Below are 27,128 nucleotides of genomic sequence, written 5' to 3' on the forward strand. Positions count from 1 at the left end.
ATAGTCTCACCCATAACCCTAAACCCTACACCTAAACCTTAACTCTAACCCTAACCCGTAAACCATACCAATATACTAACATTTGTGAAGCTATGTGGTCGGGGCTAAAAGAATTTTTGAGACCTTATCATGGTTTCAGAGGTCGACTACTATGGAGCCATATGGATGTGTTCCTGTACCGTATGCACTATGATTTTAGAACTTCTGAACCTATATCTGACCTTGAGAAGTTTTGACCCATGTAAAAGAAGTGTTTCCACTTTAATTCTTTGGTTTTTACTGTATACTAACTGTCTTCTGATTGGCTAATATTTCTCAAGGTCATTTAAAATTCGTTCAAAGGTCGGCAGTATAGTTTAATGTTACCGTGAAATCAGTTCCTAATCATTTGTTTCTAACATTTCAAAAATAAAGCCGTTCGTCTTGCCTTTTCAGTTATAAAGCACATAAATAGGAATGTTTATAAGTAGCTTAACTCTTTGACGCTTGAAACAGCAATCACTAATTAATTTTTCGTTCGTTTGTGCACTAAGGTTAATTCAAATCACACTGCTTTGCTAAATACGTTTTATATTCCACTAAGTCAGTTTGACTTACTATAGAACCATCAGGCCATTCGTCATAATTTCTCAAGCTGCATATAGAAACATAGTCTTCAGGATTCGGTAAAACTTGCTTCAACCGGGGAATTAAAGCATGTTCACCTGTAAACAAGCTTTGCCGTGTATAGTGTAAAATTGCATGTATATACGTCCCAGATGAAGTTCCAACTTCACCTTTAAAAGCGGTAAGTGAAGGGAGCATTATAAAAACACGGAAGAGTTTTCCTTCGCTGAAAAGTAGAATTCGAAAAATATAATTCACTTGGTACTTATTTATTTTAAATCTTTATAAGATATATATTCATCAAAATAATGTTTCAGATAATAAAATAACATAAATGTTTAGTGATATGAAGGAGAAGAGGGTGAATACTTGAATGTTTTAGTGATTATTCAGTTTAAAACTTGAAGTTATCTAGTATTCACAACGAAAACGTTAGCTTACTACCGTTCTGTTTAACATAACTTTCATTTAATTCCAATGGGTTAGGCTTTGGAAATCTAAAAAAATATTCGATCCAAAGAAAAGTCAGCGCTATGTTGACACTGTCTTCTGCCAGTACATTTTTTATTGTGTTCATTGTGAGTAAAATGAAGAAATAAATGAAGTTAGTTGGAAAGTCTTTCGAATATTCAAATACTAAGCAATAACTCTTAATACGAGGTACGACCTTTGAATCGTTGTGAAGCTGAAAATGTTGGCATATATATAGTTCATAACATAAATCACCATCCACATTGTCAGTACAAGAAAACTAATGAGTGGCTTTTCTCGAGGACTGTTAATTCCATGCTCTACCAATCTTAAAACTCGCCTTTTAAAGATTTTTTTTAACCATAAAACAAGGTTTACTAATATTAGTTTTTACTGGATTGTTGTAGTGATTTCGGTAAGTATTTGTTTTTCCGGATTACATCGAATTTTTCATGACACAAACGTATTTCGTACATGATTATTTACTTCACGGAACATTCATCATCCATGGTGATTTTAACAAGGCCAATAGAAGGTATTTTGACTAACGATATACATCCTAATGTTGAGCGACAAAATCTTAGCTGCGTTACAACTTACTATTTGCAAATTTTTCATACACACGATTGTAAACTAAAAATTACATATAATAAAATATTTCACAGCAAGACATTAACTTTTCTTCCATTAATATCTAATACACAGTGGCCTACTTATACATTGTGCTTTATCACAAAGTATTTATTAACTGATGTTCAATTTTTATTTATATTATTTTCACTGATTATTACATTTATCGATTGTTAGACAGTGTATGAACATTAGTTTCATTCTTTTCAAATTCCAGAAAAGGATTTAGTTTTTGTGTAATTTTGAGTATATTTGATTAAGATTATATATCATACATTGATTCGTTGACTAAAATAGATAAGCTACTAAAAGACTCTGAATATGATAGTTTCTCATCCTTCCAAAATCCCACAAAACAAATGTATATTTGACAAAAAAATGTACTTCTAAATATAACAAAGCTTACTGAAAATAAATTGAAAATCGATCATAACTTTAAGATGCAATTGGATTTTAAACTGAGAATTTCTGTATTTAGTTGAAGCTGACTTAAGAGTTTAGTCTCAGTAGATTGTGAGAAGGGGATCCTACATTGTATTTCATTATGTTTACTCGTGACATGCTCAAAATATACCATGCTAGGCTATTTGATTATGTTGCTAATTGGATTATGACTAAGCTACTCATGGTACCATACTTGCCAAGACACTGAGGGAACCAAGGCTTGATATTGTGTTAATTTGTGCATATGTGATAATGATAAGTCAAGGTAGGAAAATATAACCGTTCAGTTCTCAAATTTGATCTGTTTTCTAGATAATGTCAGCCCATAAAACAAAGTACTTTCACATTAAGTAAATGGTATTTAGGTATAAACATAACTTTGGAACCATTTTACTAGTGCTATACTAATAAAAGTTGGTACATAAAAAATCTTTTGCATTCACGTACTTATAAGCTCGTAAAATTCGAAGATAAATAGCTTCACATATGCGATTTTTGACCAAGCCATTAGGGTTACTAGGTTGAAGGTGATCAGATGCTTGTCTATGAGGACTTCTTTCAATTGCGGAATTTTTGTCGTTCTCAAGATCTTCATCACCATGTTGATCTTCTTGTGATCCTAGAATGTAGCTGATAAAATACTGGTTTTCAATATATATAAAGTTTTCTGCCTGGTTTATCATATCAATGTAAGCATTTAGAACTGACTTCTCTAATCCAATTTGTTCTTTGGTTTCGTCGAGATCAATATTGTTTTTGTACCGACTAGGCAAGTTTTGATGAAATAGTCTGCGGAAAGCTTTACGGAAACCTTTTTTATCTCCCGACTGAACTCCTAATGACCAGTTAGCAACACTTCGCAGAGCTTGTACAGTACACACTGCAGATTGCCTTGGGTCTACAAGGATCGTTGACAGTTTCGTCTCAGTCCATGGAGAACATGGGTGTGATGGTAACAAACCAGGTACGAGACGTTGAAAAATCCGTTTACCACTTCCTTTTGGTGCAGACCTTATTTTCCTGAACTGTAAGAAAATAGTTCAGTCAAATAAATCAAAGTATTTGCTAAGTGACAAACATGGAAAAAGTTTAGATATTAAGACATATAGCCAAACCTTTGCAAAACTGTAACTGGCTTTAGATTTAAATATTAATTAATTTAAGTTTACGAATAACAACCATCGATGAAGATTTTGTACAACTCTATATCGTACAATAACGACTTGATCTATATGATAATATAATCAAAAAAATAAAATGAAGAGAATCTTAAAAAAATTATTAGATCTTATGGTAGATTTTATCACAGCTCAAAGGAATATTTTTTCCTGTACAAACTTGATCAGTAAAAGTGTTATTGATAGTTTCCTTGGATTATATTCAATGATTTCTCATGTGACTAGTGTGATTTGAGTTCTATTGATGTACGTTTGTTAGTTACCACGTATTTATCTGTTTATTATTTACCTAATCAACTGTTTTATGATTCTATGCTATTTTCAACAGATCCAACATTAATTTTGACTAGTATGCAAATTCGGAAAAGCACATATACAGATTGCTCTCATTGTATAGCTGTTCATATGACCGTGCAGAATATGCTCATCCTGAACACTTGTATTTTTAGCCTTAATATCGCGGTTTTATGAACGGTTTAGGTAGAAGAACAAATGACGAGTTATTAAGATATACGTTTCATCAACATCATTATTGATGGAGTTAAATATGGTCAGTTATTAACCGAAAGAATTCTCTGATAAGATACATGAAACACGTTTTTGACCAGCAACAAATTAAGGTATCTGTTTGTTCAAAGGCTTTTGAATCTACTTGAAAAAATATACAAATATTTAGCTTGAGCTAATGATGGTAAATCAATGTTACAATGGTACTTAATCGTCAGCATACTGGAACAAAAAGAATAAAACTATAACACTTCTTTACCGAATGCAAATACTTTCATTGCGCTTATTTGAAATGATAGAACTGGATTTCAGTATCTTTCAGTCGAAGATCATTAATATTATATGTACAGCTCAATAATTTTATCAAAATAAAACTTGTTACTAAAATCAAAAAGTCCATATAATGACACTTATTAAACCGTTAGACAGTATTCCATATTTATATATTTTCTGGGGAAGTGCAAATACTGGTTTTTGACACTCAGATATCTTGAATTTAGCATGAATAATTTGGAGTATTACTACTGTCATGTTGTCCCCGTTTATGGTTCAGCCGAACCCTTCAACTAGTAATAGTTCACGTAAGATTGCAGGTGCTTTTCGTATATCAACTTCAATCATAATGCGATTTACATCGAGAGCTTTAAAAATAATAATATGTAAAGTTAGCAATTCATTATAGGTGATATACAAATATTTACTCAGTTCATCACTTTGCAGTTTCTGAACATACCCCTTAGAAATATAATCTTTTTTAATGAATTCTTTTAAAAGATCCACCAAGAGTTTTCTAGAACTAAATTCATAAAAGAATATTATCATATTGAAAGTTTTAAAAAAAACTTTGTTCAACAAAACTGTATAGCCTAATGACTTTTATTCTGTTATTTCATCACGATTTTAATTTGTAAAACGCCAATGTAATAATGCTCAATTTGCTTTATGTTCATAGTAATATCATTAAATAATATTCGAAGCAATAGAGAAATTTTTCATTAGTCAGTAAACGTTTGTATGTATTTAGATTATTGATCAAAGAAATAAAGATGTATTCAAAGAAAGATAAACTGGAAATCGATATGATTTATACAAATTGTTTATCATCTATATACATTTAAATACTATACAATAATCCATTATCAGTAATATAACTGTTAAATAGAAATAAAGAAATAATATTTAATTTTAACTCATATCAATTTAATATAACTAATGAATTAATTAAGAATTTAAGATGATTCCAACTAATTCATCTATTCTAATGAAACTTGAGTAGATATGCAATCTAATGTAACAAAACATTTAGAATACAATTATAAGGTAAATTAATTTACAATAGCAATATGATTATAACCAATTTTTTCTTTTTCTTTTAAATTTAAATAATACAGTAAAACTATTACAAAATTTGAATAATATATTTGTAAAATCCCAGTGAATGAATTTGAAGTAAATCTAACGTTTCGCCTGGCAATCCGGTCCAAGCTTAGACCTCTCTGAGATTTTACAAATATATATTATTACTATTTATTGTCTTACATCAACTCAGCGCTCAAAAACTGTGAAACTATTCACTCTAATTTAGATGAAAGTTCTTATATATTACAAAATATGTTGATTTTAAAAAAAGATTTTTACATAGCAACATCATTTACTGTTATTATATGAAGAAAATAGCAGATGTTCAAACATAATTATTCAAATATTATATTATCTTAATTTATAAAAGTATAAATTTTTTTTGTGTGAAATAGTTATCAGGAAAAAAATAAAAAAAAGAGAAAAATTTCTATGATTATAAAATGAAACTATAATTTTCATGATCTAATATAAAAATAATCAAATTAAATCAATCATAATTGAGTATGAATTTAGAAAATAAAAATAAAATATTCACACATCTATGTGCCAACTTGGAAAAAATATTGATTTAAATTATAATATTTATGGTATTAATTTATTATATTAATATTTATTCATTTATGGAGTTTACTTCTTTTTTTTTTGTTTGAAATCCTCTAATACCAATGGTATTTTATTGATTAAATAAATATAATGTGAATATTTCTGCATATGCTTATGTTATCTTTAATGTACTTAAGTATACTTATGTAACAATCTATGATGGACACTTAATACATTGAAAAAATAAACTGGCAAAAACTTTGAAGTACCATAAATGTTTTTACTTAAGGCTTATTATTTTATTAATCCACAGTGAAACTTATCCAAAATTAATTAATAACATATTACATTGAGATAACTATGTCTTAAGTAGTATACAATTTTGCTGAATCTAAGTAATATGGTATAGCTTACCCGTATTTGATTCCAGCGTTGAATAAAGTGTCTAGATATATCACCGGCAGCAGTACCAACAAACACACAGCCAACATCATGCCATGGCATACGTGGAACACATGTTCTATCTACTAAATCTGTAAATAAAGATACCAAGTTAAACAAGTTTATTGTTAATTTTAAAAAAAAGAAGAAATATTTGTTACTTTACTTATGTGATGACGTGTTTCTCATTGATAAAAATAGTTAACCAAATTCTCATGCAAACGTCAGATATTCCATATTCATAAATACCTTTAGTTGGTGATATGATTTGAAATAAATGTATTGCACTTCAATTAGTTTTTAACTTCTAGCTAAAAACACAATTGGTTAAGTTAAAATGTCATATATTAAGAGAGAATAAAAAGTCTTACGTTCTATGTTGATGACTTCTAGTTATTGGAATAACATCGTTTGTGAAAATTGTAATAGGAAATGTTGTATTATAGCTTAAGTGATGATAACTATAATACCAACGATAATTAGTAAGGACATTTTTTAAAGTGAAAAAATGACGAATGTAGGGGAAGAACGATAATAAAACTTCAGAGTGTACAAATCTCGATGAAAGGAGAGGGGGAAAAGTTTATCATGTGTGATGAGAATTATCACTGGTATTTGTCAGAAAAGCTTTTCTCCCGGCCAAGTTAGACCCCGTCAAGAAAATAATATTCGCCCACTTCCATAGGACCATTAATACTAATGGAGGAGCAAAGACCGTCCACCAGCATTCTCCGTCTGACGTTGTTCTGAGAAATTCTATTTAGTTCTTTTCAATTACTATTCATACTTTTCATGTCTGCTTCTAATTCTCGACGCAATCAGATCGCTGGTTTTCTTTACTACCGTTCAAGTGTTTATTACTTCTCTTGGAATTGTTATAAGTACTTCGTTTTGACTTTGCTCTTAAAACCAGGAGTTTCGTCTACTAGGTATATCATATTATAACTTATATAGTGTTGTCAGAACATAAAAATAACAGTTCCATTACGAAGACTCCATAATTTACTTATAATTTTGTTAGCTATAATATCAATTAACACCATCTTAATAGTGAACTATTCAGTAATAAACTTCTCTTGTAAATTTGTTAAATCATCGGAAAAGCGGTCAGCTCTGACTTTCCACACCCAAAGGTACTTATGGTTTAATCGCTAGTTAATCGATCTGACGGATTACGTAAACAATGTGAATCAACGTCAATTACGACAGACTTCGCAATCAACGACAATCATATTTCTCAATCAAGTAGTAATCCTTTGTAAAAACTAAAATAGTTTCTACCATCCAAAGATTATCAGAATACTTTCAGCTTGACATTACAAAATCAGATAACGACAGATAGAAATGCACATACAAAAACAAGCATTTCGAACAGGTCTTCTCACTTTCACGAGTACTGAAAAACAGACATGCTTATAAGCGTCTGAATATGATGCAAGGTATTATTGAACACGAATACCAACAGCCTTCAAGTAGATTCACAAACGAATCTTAAGACGTTCAGTATGCGTTTTCCATCCATATAACTCATGCTTCTAACTAAGATAATTACGCCCTATTAACAATCATGGGGGAGCAAAGACCGTCCACCAGCATTCTCTATCTAACTATGTCCTGGACAATCCTTTCTAGTTCTTCCCAATTACTATTCATCCTTTTCATGTCTGCTTCCAATTCTCGACACAATGTGTTCGTTGTTCTTCAACTTCTACTTTCAATTCAGGACTCTAAGTCAGGGCTTTCCTCGTGATCCAATTTAATGATTTCATCAATGTGTACGTCCTATCCCCCACCAGTGTCTTTTCCTAATTCCCTCTTCAGTTGAGAGTTGTCTTGTTCTCTATCACAGTAGGTCGTTGCCGATGGCGTCCGACCAATGGACATTCAGTATCTTGCATAGACGACTGTTTATAAATACTTGTACTTTCTTGATAATGGTCATGGTAGTTCTCGAAGTTTCAGCTCCGTACAATAGAACTGTCTTGACGTTCGTATTGAAGATTCTCACTTTGATATTGGTTGACAGTTGTTTTGAGTCCCATATGTTCTTCAACTGTAGGAATGCGGCCATTGCTTTGCCAATCATCGCCTTCACGTCTGCATTGGATCCTCCTTGTTCGTTGATGTTGCTACCTGGATACGTGAGGATTTCCACCTCCTCCAGAGTTTCTCCATCAAGTGAAGTTGTGTTGATGTTCTCCGTGTTGTGTTTGAGGATGTTGCATTTTCCCTTGTGTATGTTGAGGCCTACTGCTGCAGAGACTGCTGTTACACTAGTTGCCTTCATCTGCATACGTTCGTGTGTATGAGATAGAAGATTCTGTTAAAAACGTTTCCTAATATTGACAGTAGTGTGATTTATCTATAGCCCTCACATTTGCTCAGATCTCCTTTCTTTGATATCTTGATGAGGTATTCCTCCTTCCAGTCCGTCAGCATTTGTTCTTCCCAACAGATCTTCCTGAGTAGAGTGTGAATCATGTTTGCAGTTATCGGTATGTCTGATTTCAGTGCTTCAGCTGCTATAATAACAGATCCTGCTGCTTTCTCACTCTTGATCTGTCTGCTCGCCGGCCATCATGATTTCTTCGATCATTGGTTGAGTGACAGCTATAGGAGGGTCTGTGTGTGTTGCTTTAGTGCTCGGTGGGTCCAGTGGGGCTTGTCCGTTCAAGAGTTCTTCAAAGTGTTCTACCTATCTGTTCTTCAACCTCAGTGAATGGCTTGCCTTCTTTTTCCTTTACTGGTCTTTCTGGTTTATAATATTTCCCTATTAGATTCTTCGTTATATCACATAGTTTTCTGATATTTCCTTCTCTTACAGCTTTCTCCACTGTCATTGCCAAGTCTTCCACATACTTTCTGCTTGTCGGTTCTAATGCTCTTCTTCGCTTCCTTGTTTGCTTCTTTGTATTTGGCGTGTTCCTTGATTTTCTCTGTTCTTGTTTGGCTGTTGTTAATTGCTGTCTTCTTGTTCCTCCTTTCTTGAATCTTGTCTAGGGTTTCGATAGAGATTCATTCCTAATGCTGATGTTATTAAACTGAACTTCATCAAAAAGTCTTGATAAGATTAAAAGACCGAGTATCGACTTTGTCAACACACTGAAACATTTAGTAAAATCCAAGTATGTTGTATAGCATTTAACTCTTTTGTTAGACAAAAATGGAGGATAAACTGTATTAGAGGACTTCAGATATTTGATAATGTTTATTTTAACTACATGTTTGTATGTGAGGGCTTCACTAAGCTAATGTTGATGTTAGTAATGAGATATGTTTGAAAAAAGATTTTCTAAGTTGGGTTGCAAGGTCATATGTTGAGGGTGTCCAGTGGTTGTTTGTCAAAACATACATACGGTAGTACACTATCAAGTGCTTTGGCGAAACTGTTAGGAAATGTTTGAAATATAGACGGATGTTTAAATATGAATCATTTAGGGAATCACTATTCAACTGAAAACTAGGAAGTTTGTAATTATGATCCACCAACAGAATGATCATTGATTAACGTAAGCAGTTACTTTATGTTTTTTAGTCGTCGTTTTACTGAGCTTATAACTGATTCTGATATAAATTTGAGAAACGTATTCAGAGACACAATTATAGGAGAAAATTTGGATTTGAGGAAACTATTTGACGACAGGACAGATGAAGAGGATGATTTTAATGACCTTCAGGGATATTCTGAACAACTGAATGGATAATGGCACAAATCCATACAATTAACAAGTGGTATTTAAAAAGGTATAATATTAATTTATCCAAACATTTATAACATTTTTGTAGCCTCATTTTGAATATTTATTGAACAGACTATGTATTACGACGATTCACACAAAAGTAGGTCTAAAAGGAAACATAAGCTACCATAACATGGCGTGATAAATAGACTTTATTGAATATAGACCTGAACATACACAGACAAAGTTTTCAAGGTTGTCGTTCTCTAGTGTTTGATAATACAAGGTGATGTGCTTTTTCTTACTCTCTAATTTCGGTTGATTTGTAAACCTATAATTACTTTCAAAACCTAAATGTTTGTTTTCTCTTTTTCAAATTCCATCCAATTTAAATTATTCTACTGTCTTCCAAGTTACATTTTTGTTTGCTTAGCTTTTTTTCCAGACTGAAAGAATATCATCAATCTGGGAAATAGTAACCTTTAGAAACTATAGCATGTTTTCAATCACTGCAGTACATTATAAGCAAATTGTAAGAAAATTGGCCGGAAGATAAACTAGTTCCTTCATTTAATCGGGACTAAAGACTTCAAAAAGTGACTGTTTACTGTATGTATGATAACTGATTTTGCTGTGAGTATAGGAGACTGTAACTAATAGATATGAAATAAATTGTGAATAATAATATAGTAGTATAATAGGAGCTAGTTAGTTTAATGTAATCTTGTGATAAAACAAATATAAATATGCAGGATTGTAGAAGCGCAATTCTGTGGTGTTCCATACTATGATGAAACAGCTGTTTAGTGCTTAGAGTTTTTCCTTAGTGGTCTAGCTTATATCGACTTGCGAATTGAGCTGTTGAAATACTATCATCTGCGCAAATCTCCATACTCATACATAATCTGGTTACTCAATAGTTACACTATAAGTATATAATATGATAACAGTATGTAAATAATTCATGAGTGGTAGCATTTATTTATTCTTCTTTGGACACAACATAAAATGAAAATGGTAAAGCTTGGCGATTAAAATTTGATTGGTCTGACTATTTATTCATGGAATGTAATCCATAAAGTATTCATTTTAAGGTATAGACAACAAAAGCTATAAATTAATCTACGTTCTTCTGAATAATTTCGACTATGAAAAACTACATTCCAGAGATAACGAGTGAGGAAAATATAACAGACTGAAGTAAACCGTATATATATCGAATTATATTACTAACCCAATGCAGGATGCTCTTTGGCAGTTGGTTCAACTAAACTCCAGTTGACATAATCTTGTCCAATCCATGTACATCGTTGACCGGCTTGAGAAAGTTCTTCTAGCGAGGCCAATTCGCTTTAAATAAATGGAAACAAGATTGTATGATAACAATCGGGATAATCTTGCCAATACAGACATTTGAGCAATAATAAAATGAGATTTCAAATATACCCACTAGACTATGAAAAACTTATATTTCTGTGAAAGGACATGCAGAGAGTTGTGATAATCGAAAGTGTTTCTCAACCCTAAAGAAGAATGAAGTCTACATTTCTCTTAATTGTCAAATAACTAGTAAGTATAATAAATTAGTTCTAAATACAGAACTTTTAATAACGAATAACTATTAGATCAGACAAACGCATTATTATTCAGTAAAATAGTTACTTTCCTATTTTCCACATTTCACTTTCTTCCAAAGGTTGACTGGACTATGAAGATCTCCTCATCTGAGAGAAAGCATGGAATACAATGAACAGTTTGAATGCAACTAGAAGATTTAGACTTTGCAGATAATCTAGCTCTTCTATCTCATACACACGAACGTATGCAGATGAAGGCAACTAGTGTAACAGCAGTCTCTGCAGCAGTAGGCCTCAACATACACAAGGGAAAATGCAACATCCTCAAACACAACACGGAGAACATCAACACAACTTCACTTGATGGAGAAACTCTGGAGGAGGTGGAAATCCTCACGTATCCAGGTAGCAACATCAACGAACAAGGAGGATCCAATGCAGACGTGAAGGCGATGATTGGCAAAGCAATGGCCGCATTCCTACAGTTGAAGAACATATGGGACTCAAAACAACTGTCAACCAATATCAAAGTGAGAATCTTCAATACGAACGTCAAGACAGTTCTATTGTACGGAGCTGAAACTTCGAGAACTACCATGACCATTATCAAGAAAGTACAAGTATTTATAAACAGTCGTCTATGCAAGATACTGAATGTCCATTGGTCGGACGCCATCGGCAACGACCTACTGTGATAGAGAACAAGACAACTCTCAACTGAAGAGGGAATTAGGAAAAGACACTGGTGGGGGATAGGACGTACACATTGATGAAATCATTAAATTGGATCACGAGGAAAGCCCTGACTTAGAGTCCTGAATTGAAAGTAGAAGTTGAAGAACAACGAACACATTGTGTCGAGAATTGGAAGCAGACATGAAAAGGATGAATAGTAATTGGGAAGAACTAGAAAGGATTGTCCAGGACATAGTTAGATAGAGAATGCTGGTGGACGGTCTTTGCTCCTCCATGACAGCTTAGAGGCGTAGGTAAGCAATTGAGTAACTAAATGAGATATTTTCCGTGAATAACCATCCGTCGTTAAATAGTTGATACTAAATTATTTATTGTCACTGTGTGTGTTTGTGGAGATCGTGGTTATTTTAATGGCTAAATTCATGAGTCGATTTAAGCTGGACCACCATGAAAATCCTGCAAGCACTCTACGGCTGTTTCGTCCTAGTATGTGACTCCCCATAGGTGTGTACCCACGGTCCCTCACACGGGACTCGAAACCAGGACTTATTGTCTCGCACGCAAACGCCTAGCTTCTAGACTACTGAACCAGGACCCAACAGTGTTAATTTCTAACTTCAATCGTTGGGTGCCGGTGCAATGGCCTAGACACCAGATGTTCGCGGGCGAGACCTAAGGTTGTGGTTCTGAGTCTCGTATGAGTAATCGTGCTTGCGCACTGATGAGGAGTCTCGTACTAGAACGAAATAGCCGTCTGATGCTTCTAGCTTTTTTATGGTAGTCTAGTTTCTCTCGACTCATGAACCATATCATCAAAATTAATAATGTAGTTGTTTAAGATCATTGTTAGTAACATTGCGTTCCTGAAAAAAAATTACTATGCAGTATATTAAAATTTTTTTTTTTGAAAAATGAATAACATATCAGAACAAATCGAAACGTTTACAATATTCTTGCTAAACATAAATTTATTGGCAAATGTATTCAAATAATTCAAATGAAACATCTAAGCCAGTAATAAAAAACTATAAGATGTTTAAAAGATCAGTTTTCACTTTTTCCTGAGTTGTATTTTAAGACTGATTTTCTTCAGATTTTTGATATCTGGAAAACAATGTCGTCTCAGAGTAGTTTTAGCCTAAAACTTTTATCGATTTCCTTTAAAGTAAACATTTTTAAAGTTCTGCTTTATTGTGAAAGATTATTACAATTTTTTAATTTCAGTTTGATGTTTGTTTAAACTTAAAAAAACACTCTACTTCACTCACAACAAAGACATCAACAAATATTTGTAAAGGTAAATCATTAAGATTCTAAGAGAGTTTAACCATTATTTTTAATGTTACTACATTTGTTTTAAGAATCTATGGAATCGTAAATGTATTCTATTGTTAATTAGATCAACATTTTAAAGTTGTTTTAAGAAAGCAGCTTGCACTTGTTATATTTAAAATCTGTAGATAATGGTAATTTTAGTATTTTCACTATAACTATACAACGCGCATACAACACCACTTAATTAGTGTTTTTTAGCCTATAGTGGATAAATAAGAACAATAAATTCATAATTCATTAAAACCTAATACAAACACTTCAGTTGAGACTAATTTATTGGCAACCTTTAAGCGACTCCAAAGTGACCTTGACAAAATTCACCTACATCCTAGGGTCTAGAGGGGACTATCAGAATCGGGTGTGAGGTCTAGAAGGTACAGTTTATTATCAAGAAAGCGTTAACAATTTACTAATGCATAGTATTGTTTTCAACATATCTGGCTTAAACACAAGGCAACTAAAAATGAGATGTATATAAAAACCAACCTCTCATCATTTACATTTATTGAATCACAAATCATATGACTAGAATCAACAATGCTAACTAGGTGAGCGTGTCTTTCGTAACTGAATTATGAAGGACAAACTAAGTGCCTATAGTAGGATGCTTATAAAATCAATTAAAATAAATCTGTTGTTATGAAGAATTCGAGAGTTCCTGACAGTGATCAGATATTAATTTCGATAGATTTTGCTTGATTGCATACATTTTGACCATTTATTTAATGACATACTCTATGATTCGTCTTTAATAGTATTATATTTGATTATTTCAAACTGCAACAAAATATGTAGCCTTTTTAACTGTTTTTGTAAAAATGATAATCGTAAAATTTATCATAATTACAAAGAGAACAGTAGGGAGAAGATAATATTATCAGTAGGGCAGTAGGGAGATGTTACAGTAGTCGATTACAAAAAAGTATCAACTAGAATAATTTATTAGGAGAAAAAAAAGGTGAAGTAAAATACTGAAACGAAATTAAGTTAACCAAATAAGCACTTTGGGCATGAACGTTTATTGGTGGTGTCAAGTACAAAAACAATTTAACATAAACTACACTAATAATGAAGATTTATTATATACATATAATATTTAAATCGATACACGACAAAATGATGTGTATTGGCGACCGGGCTACTTCAAATAGTCAAGGTTAGAAATCTTTGACTCCCTAAGATGTCAGGATATCGCATCACAGTCAATGAATTCATTGATTATCCTGGAGCCTGGTGGTTTGAATCTAATCACATAACAAGTTTTCTCGAAATTACATTCATTAGCACCTTACTGAAGAGTTTCTTAAAGTTACTGTCTGCGTAGATTTAGATATTATTTATATATTTTTAATTGCTTAAAAATTATTAAACCTAAGCATTTCTGAGGAGATTTACTTATTTATTATTCAGAACACTGTACTTGTTTCGATATTGAAATTCCTATCTTATAGGAGCAAAAATGTCGGTGCTTAGTCACAGTGCTGACTTCTTGAAATCGTCCAGAAAAAAACCTAAAATTCACTGGCTGATTTTTATAAAAAAATTTGTTTAAAGAATATAAGTTTAAATAACAAAGGTGGAGGAAATGGGAATGAATTTCTTTCCAAATTAGTAAACCATATGCATTTCTAAATATACTTTGCCGTAACATTTTGGGCACTGTTAGGACTGTAATTGATAATCCTAAATGAATAATACGCATCGCCTGAGTTATAAGTTCCTTTGATATTTGTAGTACAATTTATTAACTTGAAATACATCTTCTATCAGGCCTTGTAATTCAACAAACCACAAAAAACGTTGCTCAAGTATCGTCAGCATGTAACTAAAATTTATATAGTTATTTGAGGTCAAATTCATTTTATATGGTGTATTCGTATTTCGTATAACAGGCAACCATTTCTCACTTAAAACATTTAAATACGGTTAATCAATTAAATTTATAAATGACTGAACTGTAATAGATCGATTATCAGTCTGTTAAATTACTTTATATGTAGTAGTTTTACTAGATAAATTAACTTTTTGTTTTACCATCTACAACTCAATCGATATGGAATGTAAAGAATAAAGGTAAGCATTTCAATAACTAAAGTTGAGTAGTAATGAACAGAAAGAGTCATAATGACACTTACGATCAAGGTTGACATGTAATTTATCACGTACATCATCTAAGTGGAAATTAGGCTTATTCAACTATATCACTATCAAACAGCTAATAAGTAAATCGTTATGCTACTGGATTTTGATCTTGTAAAGTAGCTTAGTAGGAAGTGAAACATCAAACTAAACTGAAAATGATTTTACTTCAAAATGTTTCAATAAGTGAGGCTGAGAACAATGTATTTCACATTGATTATAAATTTGAAAATATCAATTAAATTAATAAAGCTTTTTTATTGAACTCATGGAATTGTTAACTACCGTTCAAGTGTTTAAAACTTCTCTTGGAATTGTCATAAGAATTTCGTTTTCACTTTGGTGATGGTCATCATAGTCAACATCTACCCGAACCTATCTGCATATCTATAGACCTCACATTTGTCAGGTCCTGCTGCTTTCTCACTCTTGATCTGTCTGCTCGCCGGCCATCATGATTTCTTCGATCATTGGTTGAGTGACAGCTATAGGAGGGTCTGTGTGTGTTGCTTTAGTGCTCGGTGGGTCCAGTGGGGCTTGTCCGTTCAAGAGTTCTTCAAAGTGTTCTACCTATCTGTTCTTCAACCTCAGTGAATGGCTTGCCTTCTTTTTCCTTTACTGGTCTTTCTGGTTTATAATATTTCCCTATTAGATTCTTCGTTATATCACATAGTTTTCTGATATTTCCTTCTCTTACAGCTTTCTCCACTGTCATTGCCAAGTCTTCCACATACTTTCTGCTTGTCGGTTCTAATGCTCTTCTTCGCTTCCTTGTTTGCTTCTTTGTATTTGGCGTGTTCCTTGATTTTCTCTGTTCTTGTTTGGCTGTTGTTAATTGCTGTCTTCTTGTTCCTCCTTTCTTGAATCTTGTCTAGGGTTTCGATAGAGATTCATTCCTAATGCTGATGTTATTAAACTGAACTTCATCAAAAAGTCTTGATAAGATTAAAAGACCGAGTATCGACTTTGTCAACACACTGAAACATTTAGTAAAATCCAAGTATGTTGTATAGCATTTAACTCTTTTGTTAGACAAAAATGGAGGATAAACTGTATTAGAGGACTTCAGATATTTGATAATGTTTATTTTAACTACATGTTTGTATGTGAGGGCTTCACTAAGCTAATGTTGATGTTAGTAATGAGATATGTTTGAAAAAAGATTTTCTAAGTTGGGTTGCAAGGTCATATGTTGAGGGTGTCCAGTGGTTGTTTGTCAAAACATACATACGGTAGTACACTATCAAGTGCTTTGGCGAAACTGTTAGGAAATGTTTGAAATATAGACGGATGTTTAAATATGAATCATTTAGGGAATCACTATTCAACTGAAAACTATTTGTCAAAAGATAGACCAGTCCCTTCATTTAATCGACACTAAAGACTTCAAAAAGTGATTGTGTTTAGTATATGGATAATCGTCTAATGTAGATATATTACTCGTGTAAGATATTGCCCTCCGTTTAAAGAAATCTGTGTTGTCTTTGACCATGTTAGTATGTAATTCTGTATGAATGATGGTATTCATTTATGTTGAGAATGGACCGTCTATCATGTATAGTAACGAATAGCGTTAGCAAAAATTTTTAAATTCGAAAATTAGAAATGTTTACCGCTGGTTTTAACAAGGTGAACCACGGTTTACAAGCCCTTTGTAAAACCCAAAGCTACGAGATCCGATCCCTGTTTATATCACTGGTCAAACTACTGAGAGCTGCCACAATGATACTAAATACCTGTTTAGTATTACCTATTTTTTAATCGCTCATTGACTGATATTAAATTCTGATAAAATAAAAACATTTGAAAATATCTTTATTGTTGCTCTACAACTTATATGACGGTTTCAAATACGTAAAATACTCAATTCCTGGTTTTCTAATGTATCATTTGTACGATAATATATTTACTCCAATTCTTTTTCCAGGCATTTAATATAAATGAATACACACTCATTGTAGTTCTGTGTTTAGAACACTTTGTATTTTAACCACCAAAGTAAATGAGAAACGTACTTGCGTATCATAGTATTTGTTGCAACATCGTCTTCATAAGATGGATTATCATAGACTAAATTTGTATCATTCTCATAATTTCCCCATTCTGACTCACAGTAAGCAGGACTCATTTGAGCATTCAAAACTCTTAAACTTTCTTTCTTATCTAATGCCATTTGATACATAATGGAGAGCATTGCATCTCCTGCACGTTGAATCTATTTGAAAAACAGTGAAACAAAGAAAAAAATATTAGATTCTGTTTAGTATGTTCAGAATAAATAAGATAGTAAATTTATTAGAGCATATATTAAAAACATGAAAAGAAATTGTCAATCATATTGTGAAAACTATTGAGATAAATGAATTAATAAAATCAATTATTTTTAACAATAAACAATTCAGATACTTAGTAAGCAAAGATGGCTAGCAGTGAAATCCAGGACGCGCGTTTCGTCCTATTTGGTACTCATCAGCTGGATGTACCTGCATCTCAGAGTTGATGTTTACTCTGAGAATCGAACCCAGTACCTTTCGCTTCAAACGACATCGTGTTATCCACTCGTCCACTGAGTCCTGATAGCCACTCGCTTGTGCAATGAGGTGATACTTAGTTTTACTGTAACTTTTAAAAAGTAAAGAATAAACTTAAAGTTATTGTTGAAAACTGAAATTTTCGCTAAGAGAACTGGTTATATCTACCTACAAAATATTTCTACACTATAAATATATTAATAGGTGTACTTTTTTAATTACCAAGATTGCAATTTTACAAATCTAATTTCAGGAAAACAGAACATTTATTTAAGCTACGTAAGATAAAAATATTCATCATTTCTACACAAACATTTTGGTTGAGTCGTTACAAAGTAAATATAAAAGGATCATTATCAGATATTAATCAATATCTAACAAATTATTTTCATTAAAATTTATTTAAATAGCAGAAGAGATGCTTATGAAAAATTTAAGACGTTTTCAAACAAGCTTTAAAAGTGCCTATGTAATATTGATCGATGGCTAAGATGTAATTGTACAGTGAAAATAACGTTCAGTCATCGTGACAGTTGATTGTATAATATTTTATTACTATCTTTAGGAATGTTACCGTCAATGTTTAAAAGTATATTTAATAAAAGTCCTATGCAAAGTTCAGATTTTTTGTGAAAACTATAATGGTATGGAATTCAGAAACGATCAACGGAACACATCAATACTGAACAGAAAGAGATTGGAAGGTTCTTGGCCCAACTCTTATCTTTTATTACGTTTCTGTTAGTATAAAACAAAAAGATTATCTTCAGTTAAAATCAAGAAGTTGGCACTTGTTAACCCTGAATAACGTACTTTCTATTCAATTTATAACGGTTATTTAGTGATATTATTTTCAAATTCGCATTCTATTTTGAATTTATCATTGGATTGTTTTCTTTGTTACCTAAAAAATTTCTCCTAAATGATCCGTCGCGCAATTTTAACAGTAAAAATAAAACAACAGGAATAAATCACTTATTCTATAATCCTAACAGATGACCAATGTTATTAGAATTAGGGAAGTTAGCAAAGAACTGAGAAAACGCCTTTGATAAGGATAAATGTATGTGATAAATGATCTTCGAAACAAGAGTGATTATTTGTTGTTGCTAAAACAGTCTTGAGGTTCATTAACCTTCATGCATAAATTTGTATCTTTGATTTCTTGTAACCTAACGGATTCTTCTTAAAACCTTTCAGTAGAACAGTGGCTTATCATATTAGTATTACTGTTTCATAATGATTTGTTCTACAGAATATTCTCGGTAGTAGTCTTTAAAGTTTTCTCTACTTAATAAAGCTGTCATTCATAAAATCGTTGTAGCATCAGTTTCTAACTCCACTGTGCAAGTGAAGCTGCAATTAGATAACTTCTGTTATCAATGGAATGTAATTTTCAGAAATTATTAGCTAATCCTTAAAACTAGTATTCGATCTATTTTATTTCTAACTTGAATGAATATGTTTGAGATAACTACAGTTATTATTTTTTGACATTGACTCTAATAATGTTACTTAGTGAGGTATAGAAGTTGACACCATTTACTTCCTCGAGACTGAGTTTAATATTCGATAGATTTTGTGGAATCTTGACTGCTGGTACTATTGTGATTTAATACCTAGTAACTTCAGAAGAATTAGACTTTTGCTGGGATACATCAAAGGAGATGTTGTTTTTAAACATAACATTTACTTACTATTTATAATTCATAACGCAGTTCGATTTATGTGATTAAAATAGTTTAAGTTTTTCCTATGTACAACGAAATTGTGAAGTACAGTATTATTTCAATATGGGTTGTACACAACTTCAGGGAAACTTGTGACTAATTAATTAAGTTATACACTCTTATCAGTTAACCGGATTGAGAATTATTCATTAAAAGTAAACAAATCAATAACCGATCGCGACTAAACAATAATACATCGTTTATAATTTAGCAGGAGCTAACTGGGTCTTCAAAACGCCCATGGAAAACCACTTAATAAAACTACAGATTCAATCCCCATGTTGTTTACCAATGAATTCAGCAGACGTCTATAGTAACTCACATTGATTTTATGTTATCTTCAATAAAATTAGGTTGCAAATTTAAGTAACATCATTGTGTTTACGGTTAATGTAATTCTGACAGTAGTTTGGTAATTTTATCAGATTTCATTATTAAACATAAAACGTTTAATAAGAGAACAAGAAATTTCTTATTTGCCGATGGCTTTTTTTGATAATTTCTCTTATTACGAGCCAGCCACTCCTTTTGTCTAGTATTTTTGGACACCGATTCACTCAGCAAGTCCCCTAATTAGAACATAGTTGAAAAGGAACGAAATTATATTCCAGCTAACATTATTTTTTTAAGCAAAGATGGATAGTAACTAGCAGTGGAATCCGGGACGCGCGCTTCGTCCTATTTGGGACTTGTCAGCTGGATGTACCTGCATCTTAAAGTAGCTTATAAAGCTTGTAACTACAAGCAATATCGAGGCAGTCAGCACAGGATGCACATTCGCTAACAAGAGACTGATCAATTGCAGTCCTAAATAACAATGGAAAGATACAAGTAAACAATACCAAATGAATTATTTTTTAGTTTTTACTTGCGATTTTTATCTTATCCAAGTATCCACTAGCGCTGATTGAAATAGAAATAGCCAATCAGCGTTCAATTACACAATCCTGCACAGACGTCCATTAGTCCGATCTGTATTCCCCCAACAGTTTTACATTGACTGATATACTTTTTAAAAATTACTCCTCATAATTTTTAGAGGGTTATAAATTAGAGTTCGGTAATAGCTATTGCTTTCAGCAGCTTTAGTCCACAGACATATATTTTACATTTATATTTGTGATTTTTGGTAGGATTATCAAAAACAAGTAGCATGACGATCTCCAATTTAATCTTTAATTAATATTTTTGATGAGAAAGGTAAGAACAGTTTGATAGTAATACATTCACGACCAGAAAACATAAAAAGTGAACTGAAGTGAATGACGTCTGATGATCGTTAACATGATTTTGTAGGAAATATAACAAGATTAACTAATTACCAATAAAATCCTTGGATACTTACCGCATTAGTTAGTCTACGATGACGTGGCTTAGGTGTATGGTCACAGCTTGAGCATGTCTGATCACTTTCTGATCCGACTGTATGCATTTCCAGGTTAACAAAATCTGAACTTTGTTTCCCTTGTGAGTGTAAAGTTCCCCTTGATCGTTTACGTAGACTTCTTATTCTCTATAAAAAGTAAATATTATTTGGAATAGCATGATAGCTTATTTATTTGGTGAAACACAACCATGAATGAAAACTGGGTCTTTTAAACTGTTTTACACTTTGAACGAGATGCTTCCAAATATACCTACTTTATTAGTGATCCATGTTCTTTAGTTATTACCATTTGTAGATTTGTCAAGTTAGAAATAATGATAATTTATGCATAAATTAAAATGCATGTGTTTATTTAAGCAAAAAAAAAGGGTTTTAAATGGCATCATTGTAAGAACTCCCTGAAACTCTTCTACAGGAGAAAATGACAAATTTCTTTCGATGAAATGACTGCTACCATAAAACTCTAAATTTCATTTACAAGTTATATCTCAATCTTTTAAAATTTATCTGGTTGACATTTTTTCATTATTTACGTATCTGGATTCGCCTAGCAGCTATAAGAATTCTGAACGCTACTCGACTGATCTACTTAGATTTAATCTAACTTGATAAACAACAGTCAGGAAAAAGACTAAAGATCAGTTCAATAAAATTAAGAATTTAGTATGACAGTTTACTGAATTTTGATTAATTCAGGTATCAATTATTTAGGTATGGTATTTTGTCGCATTCGCATAATCATTTTACTCAGTTATGACATTAATTCAATGTAAAATCCGTTTCAAGTTAGAATGTAGTTATTGATCACTAAGAAATAAAAAACGTAAAAAGGACGTGTTATTTTTTCATAAAATACAGGTTTCGTCAATCACGGTTTGAATTCGTAATAGTTCAGGGCTGGGTTGAGAATATTAAGGGCATAATGTCAATAGTTTTCGGCACAGCAGTAATGACTAGATTCTGACAGTCGCAGAAAATTACCCTCTGGACCAAGATATAAAGCAAATAATACTATGTAAGAATCTTTATTCTAGTTATCCAATTAACAATTTATTACATGAACCTGAGAATCCACTTCATACATAAATTTCTAAATCGATTTTTGATAAACATATTTCCAAAAGGTAAGCAGACGTTTTGTACTTAAAATTATGGAGTCTAAATCAGATCATTGACTCTGATCTTCAACACAGGAAATTAATTTCACATCATCAAGATATATGATTAATGAGCCAAAATGACTGGAAGGCGTTGTGTAACAAATCGAAAATTATGTAGTATTTGTATCATATCATATGAATACGACGGTAGTGAGAAAGCCAAATTCCCAAAATAAGAAGATTTTTTAAATCGTCCTATAATAATAAATCCACGTCATGTTACAAACAATAGGTTTTAAAACAAAGAATTTTAAGTCGGTGTTGTGTGAATGATATTCGGGATAGAATTTTATTGTACAGTAATATGCAAGCACGTTAGAATGATTCATTTTTTGTGATATGATTTTGTTTACCATGTGTAGACCTAATTGTGTATTAAAAATTACAACCATTAATACGATGTCATTCCTAGTATCGAAAATCTGCTAATTTGAAATCTGACCATGACTGTTAAGTAAGCAGACCACAACATCGTAGACAGAATCCAACCATCACTTGGAACTAGTTAGATGTGGCACTGATTACTGTACAACTATTAATTAATGTTATTAGTCTTTGATATAGTACTGACATTTCCCATTTATGTTTTCATCATTATTTATTTTGAGGCTTCTAAAAACCAGGTTTTCTTTGTGAAATTAATAATATTTCTTGTTTCAGAATTAAATTTGAAATAACCTGTTCATAATGCAAGGCCGCAACAAAATATCTACATTTGGTGATGGAACCACAAAATAAAAAAATAGTACGTTAAAAGAGTCGCTTGAACTGAAGCAAAAACTGAAAACAATTGACTTGAAAATGAATTTACATTTCATGGCAAGATTGTACAATTGAAACATATGCACATAAGCACAGACATGTTTAGAAGCACATTGAAGACAAAAAAGATTTTAGTTTTTAGTTTTCCTGAAGGTAAATTATTCAACTTACTCTTAATTCAGCATTGACCTCTTGAACTTTAGCAATTTTGTGAACATCCTGTAACCTAGAAAAGAGATTACAATAACTATCGAGAAGCAACATACTTTGATGTGTAATTATATTCAAGAAAGTTAAGCTTTCATTCTTACGTGATGGTACATCATGGTTTATCTGATGAATGTACAATAAACATTGAATACACGTCAAGGAGACACACAGCATGTTTTTGATTTTGAAGAGACATTTCAACTAATAATTCAACTAGACGTGTAATTGATAGTTTATGATCATTCTTTAGTAAACTATTAGTAAAATCTATACATTTGTTACATCATAGCTTACTACTGTTCTTTTATTCCAGCGTTTGAAATTGAGAAATTTTTATTGAATTGTATATTTTAAAGTGAAACGGCCTTATTATTCTGGCATAATATTAAGATGAAGCGAACTTGGCTCATTTACTATGTTCACAATGTGTCCTAATGAGATAACTGGTTTATGAACTTTCAATGACTGAAATAACTCCGTTTATTTCTTTTAATAACTTGGCCTTAAAATAAAAGTTACCTTTCATTACTTAGACGTCAAACATTAACAAACCTTTTCCTATCATCTACCCTTACCTAACAATTCCAGTTATTAAATAACGCTAATGTTTGTTATCTAGGCAAAAAAACAGACCATGTTGATAGTTAATAATAAAATGGCAAATCTTGCTTCAGAAAATATAAAATTCACATTTCTTATCCAATTTTTACAAGACTTACAAAGATTTTAGTAAAAATGCTTTCATCTACCTCTAAAATATGAATGAGCTTGATCAATTCTGATTCGCAACGGGATTCATCCCGACTGGTCAGGAAAAAGTACGATGATTGTGTCTTGAATAGTGCCTATTACGTTTTCAATGAAGCAATATTTTTACCATTATGTTGTAGGACAGAACTTTATCCGAGTTATTTTTCCATGTAAGCTTGATAAACGTCATAATAAATTCTACTAGGGGGTCTTTTATTGCATGCGTCAAGCAGACTAGTTATAAATACAGAATGCGAAGCTCTATTTTCAGCCACTAGAGTAAGATCAATCCCATAAATCACAACATATATTATGATCTTGATCGCTCGTATGTCAACACTAAAGCGGGAGTCGGTGTCACAATAAGCTAGTGATCATAGCCAATATTCCGAGTTTGTATTCATGAGGTTTATAAAACACTACACACAAAGAATCTCATAAATTTAAATTATTTTAATTTGAGAAATCATAAGCATACAGAGCTGTATATTTAGCCTGTAAATATTTATCACAAAATCGATACATTGCTGAAACAATAACCCCTTCTAATTGGTATGAAATCAACTTGCTTTATCAAGAATAAGTAAGCGAAATAAATAATTTAAATAGAATTAAATCTACAAACTAACATTATAGATAAAAAGCATACAAAAAACAAATAAGAAATTAACTAATTTTACAAGATTTGAAATAAATGTATGATTTTATCTTTAAAACGAAATATCTTGACTCTACTGTGTTGTAACGATTGCCCGAAAACACAGATCTTAACTACTCCTCATAGTTACACATGTTGTTTTCGAACTTACACTGAAAATACTACATTAACCGCATTCAGAAACGTGACCTGACATTTTAAATCAGAGTAAATACAACTAAATGTGAAATTAAAGTTAAATATGCTGCATGTTTTAAATTATGTTTCTCATTCTTGTTTCCAAAGTTTCGTTCTGGAATCCTATAAGCCCGAACGTCAAAATGACTGTTGAAAAACAACGAGAAACTCACTGTATAGATGATGGCAATCCTAAACTATTTATAGACAACAGATTTTTCGAAAAGTCATTAAACTATATTTTATATGGTACTGAATATTATGAGCAGATGTTTTGAGAACTATCTTCAAAGAAACTTAAATGAGTGAGCAGATTTGCAGAAAGCAGACTTTATTGCAATGAAGTCCCAGAAACTTTGGTCATAACGACTATAAAGCTATTTTTCAGTGAATTTGGTTGCTAGGAAAGTTAAAGTTTCAGGATGGTATCATTTAGGACCAACTTTGATCATAAACCAATCCGTTATTGCCGCCCAGAAATAGAAAAAGTGATAGTAAACTACCAATATAATTGGCTTGATTGAAGTGATTTTGCTGGTTTGTAGGCTATATCTATTCTCAACGACTTCAATAGTCCTGTTGTAATTTCTGATTTGTTTGCTATATATGTTAGGATGGTTCATTTTCTGGTTTTTTTACTCGAGTTCGTTTATGCTGATAAGTTAGGCTGATATTTCTTGGTGAAATTGATTGGGTAGCAGTTCTTCTAGAGGATATTCAATAGGTGTTTTTCCTCAATTCTTCGCGCTGAAAGTGTGCTGCAGTGTGTTTTTGCTTTCTTGATTAGGGTTTGTACGCAGTTGATCTTTTGATTTCTTGGGTTGTTACTGCCATAATTGAGATTTTGACCTGTAAGGGTTGACTCCTGATATACTTGAGTCTTCAGTTTCCCTGTATCGGTTCTGGTAAACAAAATGTCCACGAATAATAGCTTGTTGTTCGACTCCTTTTCCATCTTGAATTTTATGTCATCGAAAACGTTGTTGATAAGATTGTAGGTGTTTTCCAGCTCTTCCCTTCTGATAATGATGAATATGTCGTCCACATAACGAATTCACATTTTTGGCTTGATCACTGGTAAAATCGAGGCTTCCAGTTTCTGCACAACAGTTTTTTGCAATAAGTTCTGATATTCTTGGTCTTATTGCTATTCCTTTTATCTATTGGTAGATTTGATTGCTGAATCGAAAACACGTTGTTAAGCGCAAATCGATGAGTTTCGGTGGACTTTGACTTTGAAGCATCATGCACTTTGGGAAATTTATGTCAATAGTGAAGAGAAGGGAAAAAGTCTCTTTTGCTAAGCTTGGTTCCGTTAAAGTGAATAAGACTTTTGAGTCGAAGGATATTGTCAGTTCATCGTTGTTGATTTCAATCTGGAAGATTTAATGGAGTGATTAGATGAATCCACCAAATTTTTCAGCAATCTTGAAATCTCTCTCGATTATTGGATGTTTGTGTACACACATCCGACTGGAAAAATGTTGAAATCTTGGAAAAAAAGAAATTCTAAAATCACCAGGGGATTTTTAGGGGCTTGGCATTCAGATCAATCAGTAATCAATAGAAATATCGAAATCCATTCAATATATCAAACAATCAGAAAAATCATAGACAAATATCGGACCGGGAATTAAATTAATGGGATATACAATCAAAATAAAGAGGCACATAAAGATAGGTTGAAGGTCAACAATAACCAATCAAGATTGAGGACAGGACAAGCTGTAGGTCATATGTGGAGAAATTTGAGTACTTCACCTCTGCTTGAAGTTTGCGTTGATGTAATTCAGAAGAACAATGAAAGCTCCAAGACCAAACCATCCAGCTCAGAAAACGAAGTTTCTGAGCCACAAATTTCCTTTACCATCTCAATTAAAATGAGTATTTAAGGACTAAGAGGCAAGGACTTGACAAGGATGTAAAACCATAAAAGAGATTTTATTCAGAAATTTTATGTAACAATAAAATATTTTATCCTATTACTAAACAGAATATTTCAGTCGTAGTACACTTCGGTTATGTACTTAAAAAACATGTTCATACTGTAACGATATGTAAAGTATTATCCTTGACACAGTTAATTTAGCTGAAAAAACCTTAGAAAACAGAGATCATAATACAAAAATAATTTACCCAAGGTATTACATATTG

At 32.0% G+C, this 27,128-nt stretch overlaps 1 protein-coding gene across 1 annotated transcript in view; it reads right to left on the bottom strand.

Moving 5' to 3' along the window:
• Smp_151420 (phospholipase D) overlaps positions 1 to 27,128 on the bottom strand; it is a gene marked incomplete at its 5' end in the record, with an annotated part of 45,741 nt that overhangs the window by 5,917 nt on the left and 12,696 nt on the right. The window contains 7 exons of the mRNA XM_018794495.1: positions 598 to 832; positions 2,599 to 3,176; positions 6,156 to 6,274; positions 11,097 to 11,212; positions 17,625 to 17,824; positions 21,216 to 21,383; positions 23,351 to 23,405. Of these exons, the coding sequence (XP_018648902.1) occupies positions 598 to 832; positions 2,599 to 3,176; positions 6,156 to 6,274; positions 11,097 to 11,212; positions 17,625 to 17,824; positions 21,216 to 21,383; positions 23,351 to 23,405 (1,471 nt within the window). The remainder of the gene's footprint in view (positions 1 to 597; positions 833 to 2,598; positions 3,177 to 6,155; positions 6,275 to 11,096; positions 11,213 to 17,624; positions 17,825 to 21,215; positions 21,384 to 23,350; positions 23,406 to 27,128) is intronic.

This window comes from Schistosoma mansoni, chromosome 1, assembly GCF_000237925.1.
Source record: "Schistosoma mansoni strain Puerto Rico chromosome 1, complete genome".
In the NCBI taxonomy this organism is placed as follows: Eukaryota; Metazoa; Platyhelminthes; class Trematoda; order Strigeidida; family Schistosomatidae; genus Schistosoma; species Schistosoma mansoni.